At 43.1% G+C, this 25,855-nt stretch overlaps 1 protein-coding gene across 3 annotated transcripts in view; it reads left to right on the forward strand.

The window, feature by feature from the left end:
• Positions 1–25,855, forward strand: part of SLCO1A2 (solute carrier organic anion transporter family member 1A2) — a 192,801-nt gene that overhangs the window by 131,410 nt on the left and 35,536 nt on the right. For all 3 annotated transcript variants that reach the window (XM_033959647.1, XM_033959649.1, XM_033959648.1), the window contains 2 exons: positions 10,592–10,779; positions 17,509–17,573. In XM_033959647.1, the coding sequence (XP_033815538.1) occupies positions 10,592–10,779; positions 17,509–17,573 (253 nt within the window). The remainder of the gene's footprint in view (positions 1–10,591; positions 10,780–17,508; positions 17,574–25,855) is intronic.

Below are 25,855 nucleotides of genomic sequence, written 5' to 3' on the forward strand. Positions count from 1 at the left end.
TAGAGAATACAGGAAGCGGGATGGAGTGTAGAGGATGGTTAATGACTAAAGATACAGTGGCTGGGCCAGGCCTCAGATGAGTGGGCAAACCCGGCTCAGGACAGCAGGCAAGATTTATTTGTGCGCCTTTTATATGGTGGGTGGAAGGAAAACCCGGACACCGGATTTCAGAACCAACACGTAACTGGGTTTATTGAAGCACAAGAAAAAAAAACCAAAATTCCAAAAGGAACAATTATTTCCCCCCGGTATCCCTTATGCCATTTCTTCTGCTTAAGTCCAAACCCTCTCTCGGGGCTTTAGCTCATGCCCTGGACAGTCCTTGTCAGTGAGGAGAAAAAAAAATATAAATTCAAAACCACATCAACCTTTTTGTCTCTCCCAGGTTCCCTAAGTCACCCTCCTTAGGGCTGCTGGCTTACATTCATTCCAGTTCTTGCCAGCACTGGCGAAGTACTACAGGTGCCAGTCTATTTCTCAAATACTTCTCAGGCAGAGAGAGAAAAAAAACGTTTTCTCTGCTATGCCTTCTCTCTCTATCACCTCGTCCCTTCTAAGGACTCTCACAGCCCAGCTTTGCAGGCTGTGTGGAGCAAGCCTCCCTTTACCCAGGTCTTCAGACCCTCCCAATATGCTCCCCTAGTGTCTTTCTGCTTTAGTCTTTTGGGACCTGGGTGAATTGAGGTTTATAGAAACCTTGTTTTAATTTGGCACTGCTGCCTAGGCAGTACCTGCAGCCTTACTCTAGCTCAGGCTTCTTGTGGGCAGCTTGGAGGAAGAAAACAGCTTCACACTGCTCATTCATAGGTCCATGTCTTCCTCCAGCACACATTCTTCTGGGTCAGCTTCCCTGTATACTCCCCGCTCAGTATCGCAGGGACTGGAGACTTCCATTAAGTCCTCCACTTCAGGCTTTACCACCCCTCCCTCACTCTGAGTGGTTGGGAACTTCCCTAAGTAGTTTTCTTCATCATCATAACCATCTTCCAGCCCTTCACACCAAGGCTTTCTGTCCTTGCTGGCTGGCCTTGTGGAAAACCTCTTTTCTGGGGGATAAGAGACGTTTGGAAACTGCCCTCCCTGTGTGCTGCCTGGCTTGCCCAATCAGGGCCAGCTGTCTTCCCCTGATCGCCCTGCAGTCTTCCTATTTGAGGCTTACGTGACTGCAGAGCTCAATAGCTAACTCCACCCCCTTCTGTATTGGTTTTGTGTGTCTCCCTAGCTTTGGGAAAGGAGTAATAGGGGATAGACTGTGGTTTCTGTGCCCTCCCTGCTTGAATTCCTGGCTGTGACCTCACCTGCCTTTTCTCCCTTCTCTCTGGCTGTGCTAAATTAGGGCTTTTAGCAGGGTGTACAGGCTTTATTTCAGGACTTGCAGGTTTGAGGGCTGCACTTTTGATTGGGCTAGCAGTCTTTTTAACCATGACAGGAGCTTCCCTGTCACAATATAAAGGAATGCATGAGTGAAAAGCTCTATGTGTAAGTATTAAAATCTGGAATTTAATTGTGTAATGCACAGGTAGCCAGTGAGAAGAGAAGTGGGGAGACATGATCATATATGTGTGGTACAATTTTGAAGCATTTGAAGACATTTGATCTGAGATAAAGGGAGACCAGCATAGACAGAATTAAAATTGTCAAGTTTGGAAATGAGGAAAGCCTGAATAACAGTGTGCATAAAGCATTATTCAGTTTTGGCACTTTTTTGTATGTTTATTCTTGTATATTCTGTATATTTTCACCATGATCAAATTTTCACTACAGATATTATTGAACCCCTGAGGTAGACCTTTTTGGCTGAAACACAGCCCCTGTCAGATCTGTTTATTGTGAGAATTAACTTACTTTCTGTATGCACACTGCTCCTGGTTTTTTCTCTTCCACTGTTTTCTTTGTTCTGGATTTTTTTGTGGGGAATTTTCCTGTTTTTCTTGTCCATTTAAATTAAATCTACATGTAGAACAATAAAAATTTTATATGACAATCATATATAATAAAATGCTAAGCGCGCATGCGCACTCGCGCCGCGTGTTCCCTGATCTGTCACGGCGGCACGAGTGCGCATGCGCGCTATGTCACCAGGGAAGAGCAGAAGATTCCATCAGCAATTGCACTGGCCGGCCGACACCGGAGCAGGCCAGCGTGCCTCCACTGCAGAGCCAAAGATCTGCTGCCGAAACAAACTCCACCCCAGCATGAAGGGAAGGGTCCGGCCAGCTGGAGGCAGAAGGAAACAACTAAAAATAACACTTCCGGGGCAGGCAGATAGCGCAGTAAGGGTGATGCACCTGCATCGGAGAAGGCTTCCGACGCAGGCGGCGATCTTGAGAGGAGACGGCGGGAGATTGCCAGAATGTGGGAAGGCAGGTAGGGAAGTTTAAAGACTACGCCACTAAGTTTTAAAGTCGTGAAAAGCCGACGGCCATGAAGTATGCAGGCGGCATACTTCACGACCGACGGCTTTTCAACCCACCCCAGCACCGCCACCGCTGAACCTTTGAAAACCCTCCACCCCCACCAGCACTGCCGGCTGCGATTAAGGCCTGGCTTCTTACTAATCCAAGCAAGCACCTTGCACTATCGCTGTTGAAGTAACCGGCAGCGTGTGATGTCACCTTGAGGTAATTGCAAGTCTGAGGCAAGCCAGAGCACAATGAAACAAGATTTATTACTCTTCTAAGGTAACAGAGGGGGAGGGAAGAAGAGATGGCAGGGCATGGAAGGAGGAAGGTTTGCCAGACCAAGGGAAAAGGAAGGGGCAAAGAAAAGAGGAGATGCCATATGAAACAGAGAGAGAGAGAGAGGGCAGACACTGGATGGAAAGAGAAGAGAGGGCAGTGAATGGAAGAGGCAAGACAGAGGGTGAATAGTAGATAGAGTAGATAGAAGGGGTAGAGAGAGGGAGACAGACAATGAATGGAAGTGTGGGAGAGAGGAGGGACAGCTGCTGAATGGAAGTCTGAGGGATAAGGGGAGCAGACTTGGAAGAAAGTGGGGAGGAGAAAGAAAAATGGGCACATGTGAGGGAAGAGGATAGAGTTAGAAATAAAGATAGACAGACAGGGGGCCAGGGAGAAAGACAGAAAGAATTACAAACAGCGTCCAAGGAGAGAGAGACAAATAAAAAAACAACAGACAGACAGACATTTCTCTAGCACCCATTAATGTAACAGGCTGGGGGGGGAGGTAACAGGAAGGGAGCCCTACTGCTGGACAGGGGAAGCAGAGAACAGGTGCTGCTGGGCAGGGGGAAGGTAAAATGAAGGGAGAAGGGCTGGACAGTCGAGGAAAGAGAGAGACAGAAAGAAAGACAGACAGAAAGCAGCCAAGGAGAGAAAATGAAAAAAAGAAACACAAAGACACACATCTATTCTAGCACCCGTTAATGTAACGGGCCTAAAGACTAGTATCTTTTATATTTTTATGACAATATCTTTTATATTTTTCTAAGTTTTATATATATGGGCTTCAAATTTGAGTGCTTACTGATCTTCATAGTACATATTCTCATAATGAGTATCTAAAAATGTGTCCGTGCTCATATATCAAGGGTATGCATTCAAAAAGTGTACATTTTTTTAAAAGCAACCAAAATATGATCTTGTTTCAATGAGCTGCTTCAGGGTCCGGAAAAATCCATACTATAAACTACGTCAAACAATCTAATATTTACTCACTTGACAAACACCTAACCCTGGAAAACCACACAAACCTACTGTTTAAAAAATGTATTTCGGTCCTCTGGAAACTTCGCACTATTAAAAAATTCTGTGATGAAAAGTCCTTCCATTTACTAGTACAATCATCCATCTTAAGCACCCTAGATTGCTGTAACATCATATACCTAGGAACTTATAAAAAGAACCTCAACAAGCTGAGATTAATTCAGAACACCACGATCCGACTAATCCACAGTTTAAAAAAATGGGAACACATTTCCCCTTATTATCAGAAACTCCACTGGTTACCCGCAGAATCCAGAGTCCTCTTCAAGTTTGCTTGTTTTTGCTACAAAGCTGTCTTTGGGATTCTTCCAGCTTACCTAATCTCCCAGTTCTCCCCCAAGAGTCCAAGAGCACTCGCAGAACAATCCTATTTAATTACCCCTCCTTGAAATCTTACCAATACAAAAAGTTTCTAGATAGAATGTTATCATTCCAGGCAGCTAGGCTGAACACATGGCTTGGAAAGCCCATACTTGAGGCCACTACATACGCAGACTTTAGAAAATCCCTGAAAACTCGACTGTTTAACAAATTCTAAATTCCCATACCCAACTCTTCCTCACCATGACCCTTCCACCTCGCCCCCTAATTCCAAGGCCCAAAACTAATCATACTTTCCACCTTGAATCTCATGTACTGACATAATGTATCTTTATTGTAACCCACCAGCACCCCATGTACTGACAAAACGTATCTTTATTTTAACCCATGTACTGACTAAATGTATCTTTATGGTAACCCACCTGTATCCCTTACACTGACAAAATGCACCTTGATAGTAAACCACTTGTATTGTAACCCACTTGCATCCCATGTACTGACAAAATATATCTTTACTGTAACCCGCTTGTATCCCATTACTGACAAAATGAATCTTTAATGTAAACCACTTGCATCCCATGTACTGACTAAACGTATCTTTATTGTAAACCGTTTCTATCCCATGTACTATCAAATGTATCTTTATTGTAAACCTCTTCGAACTTCACGGTATAGCGGTATATAAGAAATAAATTATTATTATTATTAATAAAATGAAACACAATAGTGATAGTATCTTTAAGACTCACTTCATATACCTCACTATGGTATCAGCATAGATGAACCAATCCCTCACAATAATTGTCATTCTATAGTATTATTAAAACTAGAGAACTCAGACCCCATACCTGTCCCGTCCCTGCGAACTCAGACCCCATCCCTGTCCTGTCCCCATGAGCTCAGTCCCTGTCCCCACCCCGTCCCCACAAACCATCTGATCCCATCCACACAAACCTCAAATAGTTTTATACTGAACACAGCTACAATACTACTTTGTCCTAAAGCAATACTACTTTATCCTAAAGCAAAAAAAAAGAAAAGAAACAGAAATTTTTTTCTACCTTTGTTGTCTGGTTTCTGCTTTCCTTATCGTCTCATCATTCTCTTCCTTCCATGTCTGTCTTCTCTCTGCCTGTTCCTTATGACATCTGCTCTATTTCTATGCCTCTACTAGAAACTGTCTGTTTCTCCCTTCCATCTCTCCCTCCCCCTCCATTGGTCTGGCACCCATCTCCTTCCCTCCACTCCCCCCATGGTCTGGCATCTGTGTCTTCTTCCCTTCCATCTCTCCCTCCCTTCCCCAGGTGGTTTTTAGCATCTCTCTCCTCCTTTCCTCCCTTCAGATCTGGTATCTATCTTCTCCTCCTCCCCCAATGCTCCGGTGTCTCTTTCTCCTCTCCCTTTCCCTTCCTTTTCTGATCTTCCTTCTCAATTTGTTTTCTACCTCTTGTCTACTTGCTTTCCAGTCCTCAATTTCCATATCATTGTGTCTACCTACAACTTGCCACCTCTTTCCTTCATCCCTTCCAGTATCTCACTAAATCTATCCTCTTACCCCAATCCAGCATGTGCTCTATTTCTTTATCCCCTCTTTCCACCCAGTATGTGCTCGCTCTCTCCTTTCCCTTCCAGATTCTATTCCCCTCTCTATCCTCTCTCATCCAGTGTCTGTTCCCCTCTCTCTCTCCCCTCCCATCCAGTGTCTGCTCCCCTTTCTCTCCTCCTCATTTCCTTCTAGCATCTGCTCCCTCTCTCTCCACTTTCAACATCTGTTCCCCTTGTTCACACTCCACTTCCAACCAGCATCTGCTCCACCTTTCCCTCCACTTCCCTTCAGCGCCACTCAACCTCTTCACTTCGGGCCACCTTCTTCCCTTCCCCTCACCTTCGCAGGCGTTCTTCAGACTTTTCTTTTTATGGATGTCCAAATATGGCAACGTTCTCACAAATCCTGCGCAACTGCCCCAAACTTCTCGTCTGATGGGCTGTAGTAGACAAATTCCATGACTATCTATATTGTGCCAAATTCACAGTATGCCCAGGCAGAAACAGGAAGTGCATCAGAGGAGAAACTTTGGGGCAGTCACGCGGGACTTGTGAGGATGGTTTACCACAATCGGACACCTCAGAAAGAAGATAAAATTCTGAAGAGTGCCCGCGAAGGTGAGGGGAAGGGAGGAAGGTGGCCTGACGAAGTGAAGAGGTTGGGAAGGGAAGCAATGCGGCAGATACTTTAGTCATCAGCGGCACATTCCCTCTGCCGCAGTCCTGCCCCTCCTCTGACATCAGGGGCAGGATCGCAGCAGAGGAAACGTGCCATTGATGATGACGGCAGCTGCATGGATCGCTACAGCACTGGTGATCCTGCAGGCTGCCGTATTATGTTAAGGTAATAGCGGGGAAGCTGGGGGAACATGCAGGCCTTCGGAGGGAGGGGGGGGGGCAGGCCAGGCCTTCAGAATGTGGTTGATTCAGGCCTTCAGAATGTGGAGTTCTGAAAATGCTGCCTATGGTTAAAGGCAAGCTTTCATAAAGGATCCCAGGTGCCTTAAGTCCCTTGGGCCTAAAAATGCTGCCTAGCTTCTCTGAGCGAAGTTGGCCCTAGTAGCCAAGCTCATCAAGAACTTGGGGAAGCTGGGGGAACATGCAGGCCTTCAGGGAACCCTGGGGGAATATGCAGGCCTTTGGGGGGGCAGACCCTCAGGGGAAGCTGGGGGAACATTCAAGCCTTCATGGGTGGAGGGGGCAAGCCTTCTGGGGAGGGGGGCCCTGGTGTAGAAGTACACGGAGGGAGGGAAGGGGGGTTTGAAGAGATGTGCATATAACGGGGGAAGGGAATAAATAATGGGTCTAAAAACAACAGAGAGGGAGAGAGATAGTGGACAATGAGATTTAGGGAAGGAAGGAAGGAACAGAAAGGGAGAGAAGTTGGACACAAGGGATGGTGTGGAGGGGGAGGGGTGGGGATAAAGATACTGGATAGGAGGGTAGTTGGGAAGAGAAAGGGAGTGCTGGTGGACCCTGGGGTGGTGGGGAAGGAGGGAGAGATGCTGGATGAAGAGTAGTTGAGAAAAAGAGAGATGGTGGATCTGGGGATGGTGGGGTCCATCACTGCAGCTGTGGGGATGAGGGAAAAAAAAAAGGAAAGATGCCAGACCTCCGGGGGAGGGAAGGGAAATGGACGGGGAGGACAGAGATAGAAGATGGATGGTTAGCACGGAGAAAGAAGGAGACCCTGATCAGAAGACAGCCAGAGCTTGGAACCAACATGATTTAAATAATGACCAGACAACAAAAGATAGAAAAAATAATTTTATTTTCTGTTTTGTGATTACAATTTGTCAGATTTGAAATGTGTATCCTGTCAGAACTGGTGTTAGACAGCGAACGTGAGCTAGGATTTAACAGAGAGAAAGGAAGTCTTTTTTGCTTATTTTGTTTACATCACAGCACAGTGTGGGTAGGAAATGGTGAAGGAGGTGAAGAGGCTATAAAATAAATCCACCAGGATCTTTGTAAAAAACACCCAATAGGGCAGGAAAATCGAATCGACATTTTTTTTCCTGAATCAGGCAGCACTAATAGTGGATACTGTGGTGACTATGGACCAAGAGAAAGTTTTGCAGACCCTAATGGCTAAGCTGTGCCAGGAAGTTGCAGCCCTGAAGGAGGCGCAATTGCATAAACGAGGAGAAAAGCCAGAGAGAAAGAACTCTGGAAATGACAAAAAGTGCAAGGAGACTCAAACATCAACCAATACACATGATCCCAACAGTATGGAAAAGGCTAGGCCTACTTCTTGCTACAGGTAGACAGAAGGAAGTCACTGGTAAAACAGTAATCCCACTGGCTGGAGAGTGCGACATTGACTCTCACATGGGACCAAGTCCATCAAGCATCAGGGAAACTCGCGAGGGAGCCAATGAAGCAGCACCTGGAGACCCAAAATGCAAACAGCTCCAATTCCAGACTAGAAGTCTCCTTGAAAGTAGAAGGGAAACTAGTGTTGGCTTTTGCTGGCAGTCAACTGTCCTATATTGTGCATAGATGCTAGCCAAGTGTTAGATGCAGTATTGTATCAGGAGTATCCAGATGGTATGAGGCCAGCCAAAAATTATATATACCTGAAAAGTAGTATCCAGCTCACCAGCTTGAATTCCTAGCATTGAAGTGGGCTATAGTAGACAAACTCCATGACTATCTATATTGTGCCAAATTCACAGTATGCACGGAAAACAATCCATTTACATATGTGCTGACTACGACTAAGCTTAATGCTACTGTGATCACAGATGGCTTGCTGCACTAGCTACATATGACTTCAGTTTGAAATTCTGTCCAGGAAAAGTAAACATTGATGCTGATGCACTATCAAAGAGAACATAAAGCAGTAATTCTACGGTACAAGTGTTCTTCTGGCCTGCTTCCTGTGCAGGGGTTGCACTAACATTTAAGCTTGCCCTTGAGTTTGGATAGACAGCATGGGATATGAAGCTTTACATGTATCCTATACTATAAAGAGCAATAATTGCATGTTTGCATGTTTGTTGGAAATTTTATCTTGAAAACGGCTCTAAGAATTTTGATGAAATGGGGAGAGGTTACCTTTTAGGGTACCAGAAAGTGATTTAACTAGATGTTAAGTTTGGGAAAATTTATTGCTGGGGGTGGTTTTTTGGGGTTTGGGGAAAAAAAAAAAACACATTTGGAGCAGGAACGCACTGAGAAAAACTGTTGGAGCACCAGAGTGAGATTTGGAATGCACTGAGAAAGTCTATTGGAGCACCAGAATGAGGCTTAGAACACACTGAGAAAGTTTTCAGCACTCAATCTGAGGAAATAGGCAGGAGGGAAGTTTGGCAGATAAAACCATCAGCTTGGGCACGAGAAAAAAACACACAGTTCACAAACACAAAGGAGGGAACTCCACAACCTGGGGAAAATTAAATAGATAATGAGGTTGGGCACGTCACAAGCACACAGGAAGAAAGTTAGGCTGATAAATCATAATTTCAACACACAACCTGGGCATTTCACTGAGGATGTGTCTGATACACACCATTCTTAAAACATTTAAAATCTCTGCTTCCTAGCTAAACCCATTACACGCTTGTATATTATTCTGTAGAACATTTATTGCTTCTACCTACTACTCTTCACAAACTGTAGGACTTAACAAAAAAGAATCACCTCTCATACTCAACTAAAAACAAACCTTTAGTTCGTACCCACAAAACAATGGAAACTTAAACACTACAGTATAATAGCAACAATATAAAACTAAAACAAGAATATGTTCATCATCATAACACAACTTGTCTGAGTGAAGCTCGGTCTTCCTCATAAAATATGCAAGTATTTAGTGCTAACATTTAAGTCTGCTTTTGAGACAGTAGGCAGTATCTCTTTAGAATTTGTTCTAGTATTTTATAAGGACAAATAGGTTCCGTTGTGTCTTTATAAAACAGTAAAACGAAATATGTGCCTTCCATTCCTGTTAAGCTTGGCACCCTTTTATAAAATTTCTGTTTAGAAACAAGTGCCTCAAAGAATACAGAAGAAAGGGTAGTTGCAAGGATTCTTCTAAATACAGCAATACTCCCGGCAATTGTCAGAGAAATATTTTCTGAACTAGCCCAACTACCCTCATTGATGAAAGACCTTTACATCAATAAAATTGTCGCTGGTTTTTACTAAACTATGGTAGAAAATTTTACCATGGGCCAGCAAGGTAAATTCTCCAACGCTCATAGGAATTGAATGAGCATCGGAGTATTTACCTCACTGCCTATGGTAAAAAGCTCTACCGCGGTTTGGTAAAAGGAGTCCTGTATGATTAACTGCTTTACCAGCAGCTGGTGCATTGTGTACCCCAGATTTACTCTGAACTATCCATTGATTACCTCTCCCCACAAGATATAAACACATATACATATACCCCCCTTTTACAAAACTTGAAAAAAATTGGATCCTTTTATGACTGTGACTCTTAATTCAAAATCTTTGGGCCTACCCTCTCAAATGGTTCAACCTCATTCTATTATAATGGTATTCAAACTATCATCCCCCCCCCCCTTTTCTTTTTTTATTACAATACCGCGCAAGAGGTTTTTAGTGCCGGCATGATGAATGCTCTATGCTGCTTCAACGCTCATAGGAACTCTATGATCATAGGAGCAGCGCAAACTATTCTGCGTACCAGCCAGTGCTAAAACCGCTTACGCGGTATTGATAGTTTGAATACCATTATAATAGAATGAGATTGAACCATTTGAGAGGGTAGGCACAAAGGTTTTGAATTAAGAGACAAAGCCATAAAAGGATCTAATTTTTGCAAGTTAAAATAAAAGCAGAGTATATAAATAATGGGTTGGATTTGATACATGCCATCTTGTCTATCTATGCTGTACTTTGTTGTTGCTTGCTTTTTTTTTTTTTTTTTTTAAAGCAAAAGCTACAATTAGTTCAGGTATGTTGCAGTCGCTTTGATGAATACAAAATTGTACTGCTGTAGAGCATTAAATAAACGACTTATCTTTTGACAGGTGTTTAAAAACTGTAGCTGCCTTCTCGAAACTTCAGCAACTTTATATAGAAATGCCTCTGCAGTTCCTGGCCAGTGTCAAAGAGAAGAAAACTGTGACACAATGTTACATTACCATTTGATATTGTCTTTACTGTGCTGTTTGATTTATTCTTTTGGAGGCATTCCGGGATACATGGTCTTAATAAGGTATAATATATAGCATGATTACAAATATATGTTTCATTAATCGTAGGGTTGTTCAGAAAAACTGTGCGAATTGAAGTTTTTCCCATGATTTTGTGCTTGATCAGCAAATAATTTTTTAAAGCCCATCCTGGGGTCCCTCAAAGCCACTGATTACATAAAACACTGTTTTTCTTAAAATTTGCTGTTATTTTTGCTTAATGGAGCAAATTTTTTAGTATTATAGCTATAATTTTTATGTTTTCACACTCTGCAATGATACATTGACAAAAAGACATTTTATACAAAACATCTAGCAGTATTTTATTAAATAAACCTTCAATATCTGCACTTTATTGTGGAAAATAACAGAAATTTACTGTATATACTCGAATATAGGATGAGATTTTTGGGTCAAAAAAGCCTTGTCCTATATTTGGGTCATCACCTGACCCCCTCCCCAACTTGATTCAGGCCTCTGATAGGCCGGGACAGGAGAGATCCCTCCTGTCTCCCAGCCCATACAAATATATATTTTTAATATCCCCCCTGCATACCTTTTCAGTTAACACCCCCCACCCCCCCACACCTTTTCAGTTATCCCTGATGGTCCAGCAGTGTATGGGCAGGTCCGCGCACCTTCCCTGCGCCTCCTTCCGGGCTCGGGACTTGTCAATCAGGGCTCGCAGCAAACAGGCACACAGGAGTGAGGTTCCTGAGCTCCCGTGCAGCCCTGTGCTGCTAGCAGAATGGCTGCCACCAGTTCTCGCAAGACTTGCAGGACTTGGCGGTAGCTATTCTGCTAGCAGTGCAGGGAAGCGCAAGAGCTCGAGAAGCTCGCTCCTGCATGCCTGTGTGCTGTGAGCCCCAATTGGCGAGTCCTGAGCCCAGAAGGAGGTGCGCAGGGCAGGAGCACGGTCCTGCCTATACACCACTGGATCACCAGGGATAACTGAAAAGGTACGTGAGGGGGGGGGGGGAATGGTAACAGAAAAGGTACGTGGAGGTGAGGGGGTAAAAAAAGATTTGTAACCGCCGGGCTGGGAGATGGGAGGTGGAAGAGGAGGTGGAACAGGGTGCAGAGCCTAGCAGGGAGGGGGGACAGGGTGCAGTGCAGAACCTGGTAGGGAGGGGGGAACAGGGTGCAGCGCGGAGTCTGGCAAGTAGTGAGGGAGGCTGGTTGCATAGCCTGATAGGGAGGGGGGCTGGCTGCATAGTGTGCTTGGGCAGGGAGGGAAGGGGGCTGGGTGCAGAGCCTGGTAGGGAGGGGGGCTGGCTGCATAGTATGCTAGGGCAGAGAGGGAAGGGAGCTGGGTGCAGAACCTGGCAGGGAGGAGGACTGAGTACTGAGCTTGGCAGGGGAGGGCGTGAGGGAGAGGACACTGGATGCAGATCCTGGCAGGACATGGCACTTGAATATTAAGCCCCCATCTTATATTCAAATCAACCATTTTTCCTCCTTTTGGAAGGGAATAATTGGGGCCTCAAATTATATTCGGATCGACTTATATTCGAGTATATACGGTAACATACTTCGCTACTAGCTAAACACGTACACTTTGGTGCAGTCATCTACAAATGGCGTTCCTAATTCTCAATCATTCAATGTATTCTTGAGACAGTCAGAATAAAGCCTGTGATGCTGTTCAACTCCATGCAACAAGGCCTCACACTGCGCTGGGTCTGTGGTGATGCCAGTGGCAAAGTCAATGTTGTCATAGTGAAGGTGGTAAATGATGCAGCCAAGCAAGGTGTTAAACTGATAACTGACTGCCACTGGCATCACCACAGACCCAGTTCAGTGTGAGGCCTTGTTGCAAGGAGTTGAACAGTATCACAGGCTTTTATCTTAATGATCTCAAGAAGACATTGAGGACCATATTCTATAAACTTCACCTTAAGGTAGGCATCAGTAGGTGCCTACCAGTGCCTAACTTAAGTTGAAAATGCCATTAAAAAGAAAAGTATAAGCACTACTGGCGCCTTAAAAAATGGTGTATGCATTGCACCTACGGAAGTGTTATACGACGCCTTATGCCACTGTAGGTAACTTGGCTTTATTACCAAATGTATGACCAGGAGATGTAAGTGTATTGTAGCTTCTTTGATGTTTCCAGTTATTTGATGCAAAACCTTTAAAAAGTGTTGCTTTGGGTATTTTACTTTATTCTAATGGCCCGATAATCAGCAGGCAGAGCTTTGACTGCCTGCCGCAGGCATTCAACCTAGATATTCAATGCCAGTCTGTTTCTGTCAACCAGCATTGAATATCCATTCACTTTTGACCATGGCAACTTAGCTGGCTAAGCTGATATTCAACACTAACCAGTTAATTGCTTAGAGGTTAAAGATGGGCCTATTATTTCTGTGGCCTATTTTAACCATTAAATGTAGCCGGTTTGGCACTGAATATCCATGCCTAACCTGCTACATTGTGCAATATAGCTGGATAGCGGCTAGCCACTAACTATGAATATTCTGCAGAAGATAGCCAGTTATCTCCTGTTGAATATCTGCAGTTAAGCACTCAAATGCTATTTAGCTGGCCAGGCTGGTTAAATAGTTTTGAATATTGGCCAGCATATGTCTTAACTGCATGCAAAAGAAAACAAAAGAATATTCTTCATTTAATATGAAATATTTTTTCAAGACAATTTCCCCTGGATTCTCTAACTGGTGTCCATGTCAGCGGCCGCCTTAAAAGCAGCCGTCAATCATGTGACAGTGCTGGTTACAGAATTGAGCCCGATTCACACAAAGATAGGTGGCTGAAATATAGGCTCAGAAAACCCTTGCCTACATTTTGGTCACCTAACTTTGCCACAAGATCCCAGAACCAGACCACAGCTGCAATAAGCTGATCACAGCAGGGGAATTTATCCCCGATCAGCTGAGTCAGCAGGACTCACCAAAGCCGCAGGTTCAGGGAGTCTTGCTGGCTCAGCTGATTGGGGGAACTTGCCCTGCAGCAATCGGCTAAACCAGCTGCACCGGACAGACGACCCCTCTCCCCCAGTCAGTAAGAGGAATACCCACTCCCTCCTTCCTGACACCCCCCAACACCCTCCCACATCCAAAATTGGCAGGAGGGATGCCCATTCCCTCCTGTCTGAGAACACCTCCCCAACACCCCACCCTGACAGTCCCTGAACCTTTACCTGGACATAAAAATAGCCTTACTAAGTCAGACCAATGGTCCATCAAGCCTAGTAGTCTGTTCTCACAGTGCCAATCCAGGTCACTAGTATCTGGTCAAAACCCAAGGAGTAGCAATAATCCATGCTACCAATCCAGGGCAAGCAGTGGCTTCCCCCATGTCTGTCTCAATAACAGACTATGGACTTTTCCTCCAGGAAATTGTCCAAACCTTTCTTAAAACTAGCTACGCTATCTGCTCTAACCACAACCTCTGGCAATGCGTTCCAGAGCTTAACCATTCTCTGAGTGAAAAAAAATTTCCTCCTATTGGTTTCATATTTCCCTGTAACTTCATCGAGTGTCCCCTAGTCTTTGTAAAATTTGACGGAGTGAAAAATCGATCCACTTGTACCTGTTCAACTCCACTCAGGATTTTGTAGACTTCAATGATATCTCCCCTCAGCCATCTCTTTACCAAGCTGAAGAGCCCTAACTTTTTAATCTTTCCTCATATGAGAGTTCCATCCCCTTTATCATCTTGGTTTGCTCTTCTTTGAACCTTTTCTAGTGCCACTATATCATTCTTGAGATAAGGAGACCAGAATTGAATGCAATACTCCAGATGAGGTCGTATCATGGAGAGATACAAGGGCATTATAACATTCTTAGTCTTGTCAACCATCCCTTTTTAAATAATTTCTAACATCTTGTTTGCTGTTTTGGCCGCTGCTGCACATTGGATGGAAGGTTTCATTGCATTGTCTATGATGACACCCAGATCCTTTTCTTGGGTGCTAACCCACAAGGTAGACCCTAGCATCCGGTAACTGTGATTTCGTTTATTCTTCCCAATGTGCATCACTTTGCATTTGTCCACATTAAATTTCATCTGCCACTTGGACGCCCAGTCTTCCAATTTCCTAAGGTCTGCCTGCAATTTTTCACAATCCGCATGCGTTTTAACAACTTTGAATAGTTTAGTGTCATCTGCAAATTTAATCACCTCATTCATTCCAGTTTCCAGATCATTTATAAATAAATTAAATAGCACTGGTCCCAGGACAGACCCCTATGATACTCCACTGTTTACTCTCCTCCACTGAGAAAAATTACCATTTAACCCTACCGTCTGTTTTCTATCCGATAACCAATTCCTAATCTACATCTGAACTCTGCCACCTATCCCAAGACTCTTCAATTTTCTCAGGTGCCTCTCATGAGGAACTTTATCGAAAGCTTTCTGAGAATCTAGAAACACTACATCAACCGGCTCACCTTTATTCACATGTTTATTCACAGCTTCAAAGAAGTCAAGCATATTGGTGAGGCAAGATCTCCCTCGACTGAACCCATGCTGACTCCATCTCATTAAATCATGTTTGTCTACATGTTCCACAATTTTATTTTTTATAATTGTTTCCACCATTTTGCCAGGCACTGAAGTGAGGCTTACCGATCTGTAATTTTCCAGTTATCCCCTGAAGCCCTTTTTAAAAATAGGCGTAATATTGGCCAACCTCCAATCTTTAAGTATTACAGACGATTTTAGTGACAGGTTATAGATCACTAACAGCAGGTCAGCAATTTCATGTTTGAGTTCTTTTAGTACCCTGGGATGTATACCATCTGGTCCAGGCATTTATCACTTTTTAACATGTCAATTTGGCTTAGTATATCTCCAGATTCACTGTGATTTCTTTCAGTTCCTCCACATCATCACCCTTGAAAACCATTTCCGGTTCAGGTAGATCTCATACATTTTCTTCCATAAAAACTGAAGCAAAGAATTCATTCAGTTTCTCTTGATATGGCCTTATCAACCCTGAGCACTCCTTTTGCTCTTTGATCATCCAACAGTCCCATGGATTCCCTTACATGTTTTCTTCTTCTGATATATCTAAAAAAAAATTGTTATGAGTTTTTGCCTCTTTTGCAAGTTTCTCATATTCTTTCTTAACTGTCTTTATCATTGCTTTGCATCTAACTTGACAGTGCTTGTGTTTCTTCTTATTTTCTTCATTCCGATCCTTTTCCCACCTACTGTGGACACCCTCTGAATCCCCAACACCTCACTCAGACACCTCTCCTACAACATAGTACCTTAAATAACAATCCAACTGGAGGGATGCTCACTCCCTCCTGCTGGCAAGCCCACCTCTTCAAAATGGCATGCCTTCCCCTTCCCAGTGCTTCCTGGAATGCACTAGGGAGGGGCCTAAGGCTCTCATTGGCCCAGATGCCTAAGGTCCCTCCCATGGTGGGGCCTTAGGCACATGGGTCAACCGAAGTCTTAGATTTCCTTCCCAGTGCATCCTGGGATGCAATGGGAGTGGCCTAAGACTCTGATTTGCCAGATACCTTAGGCATCTGGACCAATGATAACCTTAGGCCCCTCCCAGGTGTATCCCAGAATGCATCAGGAAGGGGAAGGCCCACCATTTTGGAAGAGGCGGGCCTGCCGGCAGGAGGGAGTAGGCATTCCTCTTCCCTGCCATATCCTAAAGCAGTGGTTCTCAACCCTGTCCTGGGGGACCCCCAGCCAGTTGGGTTTTCGAGATATCCCTAATGAATATGCATAAGACACATTTGCATGCCTGTCTCCTCCATTATCTGCAAATTTCTCTCATGCATATTCATTAGGGATATCCTGAAAACCCAACTGGCAGGGGTTCTCCTAGGACAGGGTTGAGAACCACTGGGTACCTGGGAGGGGTTCAGGAGGTATCAGGGGGGATGTTGGGGTGTGAGGGCATGTATGGTGTGTCGGGGAGTATTGGAGTATGTTGGGGAATGTCGGGTGGGTGAAGGGGGAGTGTCAGGTGAGTGTTGGAAAGTGTCTGGGGTTCACCCAAGGCCACTTCCAGATGAAACCACGCCCAGCCTTGGGCGAGCTTAAGCATCCCTAGGCATCTCCCTACACCTGCAACAGGTTCCTACAGTGTTAGGTGGCCTGTCTCTGGTTTTGTTTTTTTGTTGTTTTTTTTTATAAAACATATGTCCCAATTGGCTGGTTAGACAGTGGTAGGACGCCTATTGCTACCTATAATTGGGAAGCCATTTATAGAATTTGCCCCTTTGTGTTCAATTTGCATGTATGTATCACCAAGAAATTATGATTTGGGTTTTGGATTCCTTTTAATAGTTATCATGCTATTCATTTTTATTTGTATGTTTTTTTATTTTATATGTTAATTTTTAGAATTATACTCTGGCCCTGATGCAGCCCATGATTGAGAAAAATGTAACTCACATCGGGTGTTTTTAAGTTGGACAGTTTGAATAAAGAAATATTTATATGTTTTATTTGGAATCCACTCCTTTTCTACATAGACTACCTTTTCCATGCCCCCTTCTCCCCTCCCACTCCTAATTTAAATCATATTGATCCAGGCTTCCAATTGAACATGTAAATAGCACATAAATACTTATTTACATGAAGTTTAAAAGAGTTAGAAAGTTTAGGGTGAATGGAGAGTTAGAAGTGATATCCTCCATATGTAGTATCCAAACCTACTCCACCTAGTTACAGAGTTTGGTTTGTCAGCCATCAAATTATACTACTTTCTAAACTGTTTACCAGTACTATTAATTGATTTTCTCAATTCTCTTATCTAGGAGTTTAAAACCAGAAGAAAAATCTCTTGGAGTGGGTGTCCATTTTCTAATTGCTAGGGCATTTGGTAAGAACTCTGGGGTTTTTTTTTGTTGGGCTGGGGAGGGTCAATTCTCTTTATTAACAAACAGAACACAATACAGCATAACAACATTGTAAAGCCAACTTCCATTAAAGAGAAAAGTAATCCATGCTTGCATTCTATTCATTTTCATCTTCATTTCTCTTCGTTGTAATATCACTTTAGGCTCCTTTAACAAAGCCGTGGTAATGGCTGAGCTGCTGTAATCACTCTGATGTCCATAGGGATTTAATGGGAGTTGTGTTGCCACATGGCAGCCGCTACCGTAGCTTTTTAAAGGTGTTTTGTTTTGGGTTTTTGTTTTGTTTTTTTTTTTTGCTAAAATGAGGGATAAAATTATAAGGTATGTACAGCCAAGTTATTCAAACTTATCTTGCATTCTTAACCAGTCCTGTTTTTGAGCAGACTTTATGATCAGTTTAGCTTATTGGTTTTAAATACATCCACTAAGAGCTGAATGGAGGAGTAGCCTAGTGGTTAGAGCACTAGGTTGATAGCCAGGAAAGTTCAGTAGATGATATGAAGTCATTGGAGCAGTGAATCCGGGCCCCCCTGACCTTCTCAGGCCCAAGGCACGGGTCTACTAGGCCAACCCTTTAATCCAACCCTGTGTGTATGCCCTTACAACACAGACCCTAGGACACTTCCAGAGGAAATTGTACCAGATACTGAGGCCACACCCTGGAAGATTCTGTCAGTGAAGGACATTAGTGACCCCTCAGAACAGACAGAGAAGGAACTCCATGAATGTTTAAATCAGCAAAATAGAATGCTAACTAATATTAAACCAGTCTCAGAGAAACTAGAAATATCAGCAAAATAGAATGCTAGCTGATATTAGTCTCAGAGAAACTAGTTCTAGTGACACTGCCTCTATTATTCTAGCAATAGGAAAGGTGCTAGAAAATAATCAAAAGACTCAAAGAAAAATACTTTCTATAAGAAGTTAAAAACATTTTCAGGAGGAGAAGATGATTATGATAATTGGATGGAGCAAGCTGCCCAGATGGTGGAGGAATGGGAGTGCCCTGTGAGCACAATTACTGCATCTTGGCTCAACATAGGGTACCTTTTGACGCCAATAACTCACATAAAGATATGCATTTTCATAAAAATAATATTTATTCAATTTATATCAAAATTAAATTTGAGGTTAAAATTTGAATTAGAATGCCAATTAATTATATGCATTTCTATAAACCATAACCCCATAATTATTGTTTGTGTGAGAGAGAGATCAACACAAGAGCCAAATTGTCTATACATGTGGAGAAAGATCTCCACCAAATCAGAGCTGTATAGTTGCTTATATACTATTGCAATGACTGGTGATACATCACGTCAGCTTCCAATACTTAGCTAACATGTTCGCTCAGAAGGCGGGACTATTTCAGACAAAGAAAATTCCTTAAGTTTTGAACAGGCTTAAAGAAAAATTTTACAAAGTATAAAAGTTAAATATTTTTCTGTTTCCAAGATATGTATTTAGAATTACATAAAATAATATGATAATGTGTACTCTTCAAAGGAAAACTCCATAGCATCTCTATCTTAGTGTAATAAACTACTAGTTTTACCAAATGAATAAAAAACCACTACCTTTTAGCAAAAGATTCTTATTCTCAAAAGATTCTAGGAAGTATGCATTATTGAAGATAGATAATGTTACCCTTAGAAAACAAGATATGAAAATATCTTTCATGAATCAGCATGTCTTTCTATAGTCTTAAAGGATAAATCAAAAAATTCTTTCTAACCAAGGTAATTTTCTCCAGAAAAAGCAGCTGACAGTTTTCACAAACACAAGCCCAAGCTAATTTCTTCTTAAATACCTCTGCTTCAAAAGCCGGACAGATTACACAAGTTTTTCCTACAACTTACATTACATGTACTAATAGAGAAAAGACCAGTTTGTGAACAGAAAATATTCTTAAATTAGGAAAACTTATATTTTAAATCTAGTTTTAAGGATATTTCACTATTTAGGCAAAACCCAGACAAAAGGTCAAATAGTTGACCTATATCCTGTCTTGGGCCTCTTGAAATGTCTAATGTCCATAATCAAGCTTCAAGGGCTGAGCATTTCCATGACAGCAATCCAAGAGACTGGCCAAAGGTCAGATAGGTCAAACTACACATGTGTGTTCATACTTCATCTGGATTTTCTAAAGTTTTGTAAAGTATTTATAAGTTTTTAGAACATTTTCCTATTTGAAAATCACACATACAATCATGTAGTCAATCATCCTTGGAGCTCCAAGTTTCATTCATATTTCACAGATTCAATAAGTATTACAGCACATAGAGAAGATTTTAACACACAAACTTCTCGTGCCCAGGAATGTGAAATCATATATCTTCATTACAACTAGGCCAGAAGTCAGAGGCCCTTCCAACCAGTTTCTCAGGCCTACCAGTTAAATATTGAACAAATAAACAGGCTTAAAGCAGGAAAGTAACCTTTAGCTAAAAGCCTGAAACCAAATAGAGAGAAAAGGAAACTAAGGATTTTCACCTTACCTTCTATAAATAGTGCACTTAATCTTTTCTAAATCCTGCTTAACCAGCAAATTACACAAATATATATATCTTGTTCCTATGATTTTCTTACTATTTATTCCCAGTTTTTCTGGCTCTTAACTGTATCCTATATTCAATTTTCTGTATCTCTTTCCCAGAGAAGCACTTAACTTTTTACATACTTTAACTTGGGCATTGCCTTATCTATCAATTTTATCTTTAGCTAGTTTACTCAGGTATCTTGACATATGGAAAGTAGGTGTCTGCATGTAGAAAAATCTACATCCAACTGGGGTCTCTCTCTCTGTTTTATGCTTACATATATCAAACAAATACCTTTTACACTGTCCATCTTAGGACGCTTGCCACACCCTCATTTATTTGAGTCAAAGGGCCACATCCTCACTTGCCATGGAAAAAAGAAGGTAATTGGCAAAAGCCTAAGGGGCTCCAGCTCTACAGGTTTTTGGGGCTGTAAAAGTTGAAAACCCCCAAGCCTCAACATCATTTGGTGGGATTAGTCAGAGAACTTCCTTGTAGCTGAACTACCAACTGTCAGAGATTTCATTAGATATAGGTTGTATTTGAGAAATATCAGTGATCAAGACATGAAATTACAGCACTGCTGGACTGGTCAATGACCAAATGAATTTGCTCAGTGGCACAAAACAAATCTAAAATTCAGTGATCCTATTTTAAATAGCCATGTTATGATTAAAGCAAAATTGAAATCCATTTGGGAACACCAGCAAAGTCTCTGTGGACAGAACAAGACTGGAGGAGAAAGACAGATTTATGGAGAAACTTGACACAATGATGGACATAACTGCAAGTGTGAAATAAAGAGTTCTACTGATGTGGGATGCAATTCTTTCTGTATCAGTGGAATACACATACTAGAGAATGACACAGGGAAAAAAATTTGTCCCCATCACCGCCCAGTCCCCGCGACCACCATCCCTGTCACCACCTCATCCCTGCGACCACGGTCCCTACCCCGTCCCTGTCCCTATGACCACTGTCCCCGCCCCGTCCCCATCCCCATAGCATACATACGGGCCTCAGTACTGCAATATTTAGCTTATTCCTTCCTTATAAATCAAAGTTCTGACTGTTGAAATAGAGAAAGAGATGTTCACCTGGCAGGGCTTTGTTTATAAATTTTTATCAACACAATTAATATACTACTTTATCCTAAAGCAAAATAAATAAATAAATATAATTTTTTTTTCTACCTTTGTTGTCTGGTTTCTGCTTTCCTCATCTTCTCCTCATTCAATTCTTTCCATCCACTGTCTGCCTTCTCTTTGCATCTTCCATTTGCTCTGTTACTGTGGCTCTCCCTTCCATTTCTCCCTCCACTCCCCCCCCCATTGGTCTGGCACCCATCTTCTTCCCTCCACTCCCCCCATAGTCTGGCATCTCTGTCTTCTTCCCTTCAGCGCCTTCCCCCCACTCTCTTCCCCAATTCTATTCAGCATCTGTTCCTCTCCACCCCACCTTCCCTCCCTCTCTCCCTTACCCAGTTCCCATCAGCATCTTCTCCCCACTCTCTCTTCCCCATTTCCCTACAGCTTCTGTTTCTCTCCACCCCACCTTCCCCAGTTCCCTTCAGCATCTGTTTCTCCCCACCCCACCTTCCCCAGTTCCCTTCAGCATCTGTTCCCCCCACCCCACCTTCCCCAGTTCCCTTCAGCGTCTGTTCCCCCCACCCCACCTTCCCCAGTTCTCTTCAGTATCTGTTTCTCCCCACCCCATCTTCCTCAGTTTCCTTCAGCATCTGTTCCTCTACACCCCACCTTTCCTCCCTTTCTCTTTCCCTGCCGCTTACCTTCGTGGCAGGCGATTTCTAAATTTCCTTCCTACTAGCAGCCGAAGCGTTGAAGTTGTGTGTGGCTGCAGGAAAGGTCGTCTCTGATACAACTTCTAGTTGCAACAGAGATGACCTTTACGGCAGCCACACGCAACTTCAATGCTCTGGCTACTCGTAGGAAGGAAATTTAGAAATCGCCCGCCATGAAGGTAAGGGGCAGGGAGGGAGAAGGGGAGATGCTTGGACAGGGCGGCGGTGATCGGGCAGCAGTTATCAGTAAGGAGGGAGGGAGATGTTTGGATTGGGCGGTAGTGGCGATCGGGCAGCGGAAGGGATCAGTAAGGAGGGAGGGAGCATGATTGGTGACCGCACGCATTCCCTCCCTTAACTGTGGGGACAAGGCCATTCACTGCTCCATGGAGTGGTGAATGGCCTTGTCTCCGTAGCTGCGATGAACATTGTTTTTTCCCCACCGTTTTGGCGGGTTACCTGCAGCTTACCGGGGGTATCAGCCACCGTGTCATTCTCTAACACATACTTTGTGACCACAGCAGAGAGAAGAAGAGTCCTTTGATTGAGTTAGCCTTTATATAAGGTCAAAAAGAAAATGTTGGGAGTGTTGGACCTCATCAGATTGGATCAGTCGACCTTCCTGAGACCAGAAGACGAGAACTAAAGAAGGAAAGGCAAGCAAAAAGGAATGATGATGAAGAAAAGCAGAGAATGAAGAATGAAAAAAAGAACAGCAGAAGAGCAAGATCGAGAGATCTAGATTCTATGCATGAAGTGGAACAGGAAGAGCAAGATATTGTGGTGGAAGAACCAATGGAAGAAGCTTCTGTTGCTCTAGAGAAAGCTAGGAAGAGACCAAAATATAATACTAGCCTTTGCCAGTTCAAGATATTTGTTGCATACTTCTGCTTTATTTTTCAATTTGTAAAAAGTTGTTTATATGAGAGATATTTTCAACGACTACTGTCATTTCAGGCTGTAAGTTGAGACACACTGACTTTAATCAATTAATAGCCAGCTCAACCTCTTATTTGCATTTTAGAAAGTTACAGAAATCTTATTTTGTTTGTACAATATTTGGAAGATTAATGTTTTGGACTGTATTTCACTGTAACTATACAATCCTCTTTATTTTGTAACCACATTGAACTTCAAGGTAATGAGGGATACAAATAAGTTTTTGTGTTATGTTTACACCATACTGGACTGAGAGACATAACAGAGATTGCTACTACTGCCTGGATTGATGCAGGATTCATCACTCACTTGGATACTGCTTTGGTGATTGATCACAACAAGGCAAAGAGGGCTCAGATGAGAATCATTTAAAAAAAAATTGGATGTACAGTATGAGTAGGAACTGCAGCAGAATGGCATCAACTGAATTTTCTTTGATGGTCATCATGATGATACCAGGGACATGTTAAAGGTAGAAAAGAATGGCAAAATATATCCAGGTAAGATGAAAGAGGAACATTATATAGTGTGTATGGAGCCAGGAGGCAGATATCTGTGGCATTATGTTCTTGCAAAAGCAACTTAAGAGAAGAGTCGTGCAGAAATAATTGCCGATAATTTGGTTGCATGGCTGAGAGAAAGAGGAGAAGAAAAAATTATTCAAGCTATTGGAATTAATTCCTGTAGTGTAAACACTGGTTGGGAGGTAGGATTGATGCTTTATGTTGAGAAACTACAAGGAAGCTGATGTGGATTGTTTGTATTCTGCGCACAGGCAAACTACCATTCAGGCACTTGGTGATTGGTTTAGATAACAAGACATTAAACAACAACAAATGGGCAGGTCCCTTGGAAAAATGCTGGATTCTGCTACTGAACTGGAAATAAATCCTGATTTTATGAAGATCTCTGTTGGCCTCAGCTCAGTGATGAAATGATCAAATTCTTAAGCACGAATCAAAACTATCGCTATAGAGTTGTAACTACTATTAGAACAGGTATCTTGACAAGGGATCTGGCTCTGTTGTAAATAGGGCCTATATCACTTAGCAGATGGTCCACAACAGCTCTGGTTCATGAGAATATGGATTTCCAAGCATAATCTGAAATAAAAGATACTGAAAAACTTAAGAATGATTGTAGAGTTCTGTAATGGGCTTTACATGGTAGACTGGTTCAATACAAAAATAGATAGCAACTGGACACAAGGTCCCAGGCATCTCCTTTCCCAGCTGCATCTGTTGAAAGAACAGTGTGAAGAGGTAAGTAAGAAAGTCATGCCTACAGTAAGAAGGTCAACTTGGTATGTTACAGTGAGTCTGTTCTTCAAGCTATGTTGAGCAGTGAAGAGGAACAGGAGAGAAGTGATGCAGTAGAAAAGATACTAAAGATCGGAGGTGAAAAGACACAGCTTGGAGACAGCAGAGTGAGACCCAGAAAAACACCATCCATCAACACTGAGGCAATTCAGTCCCAGGCAAGATGATGGAGGCACTAATAAAGGACACCATCTGTGAACACATAGAAAAAATGGACAACTAAAATCGAGCCAGCATGGCTTCTGCAAGGGAAGATCGTGCCAAACAAACCTACTGCACTTCTTTGAAGGGATAAACAGCCAGATGGACAAAGGAGAACCCATAGACATCATCTATCTCGACTTCCAAAAGGCCTTTGACACGGTGCCCCATGAGTGGCTTCTTAGGAAGCTGTGGAGCCACGGGGTGGAAGGGAACATACACAGATGGATTAAACACTGGTTGGCAGACAGAAAGCAACGGGTTGGAGTGAAGGGCCACTACTCGGACTGGTGGAAGGTCACGAGCGGTGTTCCCCAGGGGTCGGTGCTCGGACCGCTGCTGTTCAATGTATTCATAAACGACCTAGAAGCAGGGACGAAGTGTGAAGTTATAAAATTTGCGGATGACACCAAACTCTGCAGCAGGGTTAGAACCACGGAAGAATGTGAAGACCTACAAAGGAACCTAAACAAACTGGAAGAGTGGCCAAGCAAATGGCAAATGCGCTTTAATATAGAGAAATGCAAAGTCATGCATTTAGGGGGAAAAAAACCGATGTTCAGCTACAAAATGGGGGGGTCAGTGCTAGGGGATAGTAACCTTGAAAAAGACTTGGGTGTGCTGGTAGATACTACAATGAAACCAACGGCACAATGTGCAGCAGCCTCCAAGAAAGCAAACAGAATATTGGGTATTATTAAGAAGGGCATTACAACCAGGAAGAAGGAAGTCATCATGCCGCTGTATCGTGTGATGGTTCGTCCGCATCTGGAGTACTGTGTCCAGTATTGGTCACCGTACCTCAAGAAGGACATGGCGATACTTGAAAGGGTCCAGAGAAGAGCGACGAAAATGATAACAGGTATGGAAAACCTTTCATACGCAGACAGGTTGGGAAGGCTGGGGCTCTTCTCCCTTGAAAAGAGGAGACTCAGAGGAGACATGATAGAGACTTTCAAGATCATGAAGGGCATAGAGAGGATGGAAAGGGACAGATTCTTCAGATTATTGGGAACCACAAGCACAAGGGGGCACTCAGAGAAGCTGAAAGGGGACAATTTTAGAACCAATGCTAGGAAGTTCTTTTTTACACAGAGGGTGGTGGACACCTGGAATGCGCTTCCGGAGGTTGTGATAGGACAGAGTACACTACGGGGGTTCAAGGAAGGATTGGATAAATTGCTGAACGATAAGGGGATTGAAGGATACAGATAGAGGTAGAGATAGGTTTTAGACAGAGTGTGGATAGAAGGATAAAAGGGATTAGAGAAGGATCACATTACAGGTCATGGGCCTGATGGGCCGCCGCAGGTGTGGACTGCAGGGCACGATGGACCTCGGATCTGACCCAGCGGAGGCAACTTCTTATGTTCTTAACTACACTCACCCAATTACTTGAATGGAGCTCTGGAGTCTCTGAGCCTCCTCTTACCTGTACCATGACA

Source organism: Geotrypetes seraphini, chromosome 9, assembly GCF_902459505.1.
Source record: "Geotrypetes seraphini chromosome 9, aGeoSer1.1, whole genome shotgun sequence".
Taxonomy (NCBI): Eukaryota; Metazoa; Chordata; class Amphibia; order Gymnophiona; family Dermophiidae; genus Geotrypetes; species Geotrypetes seraphini.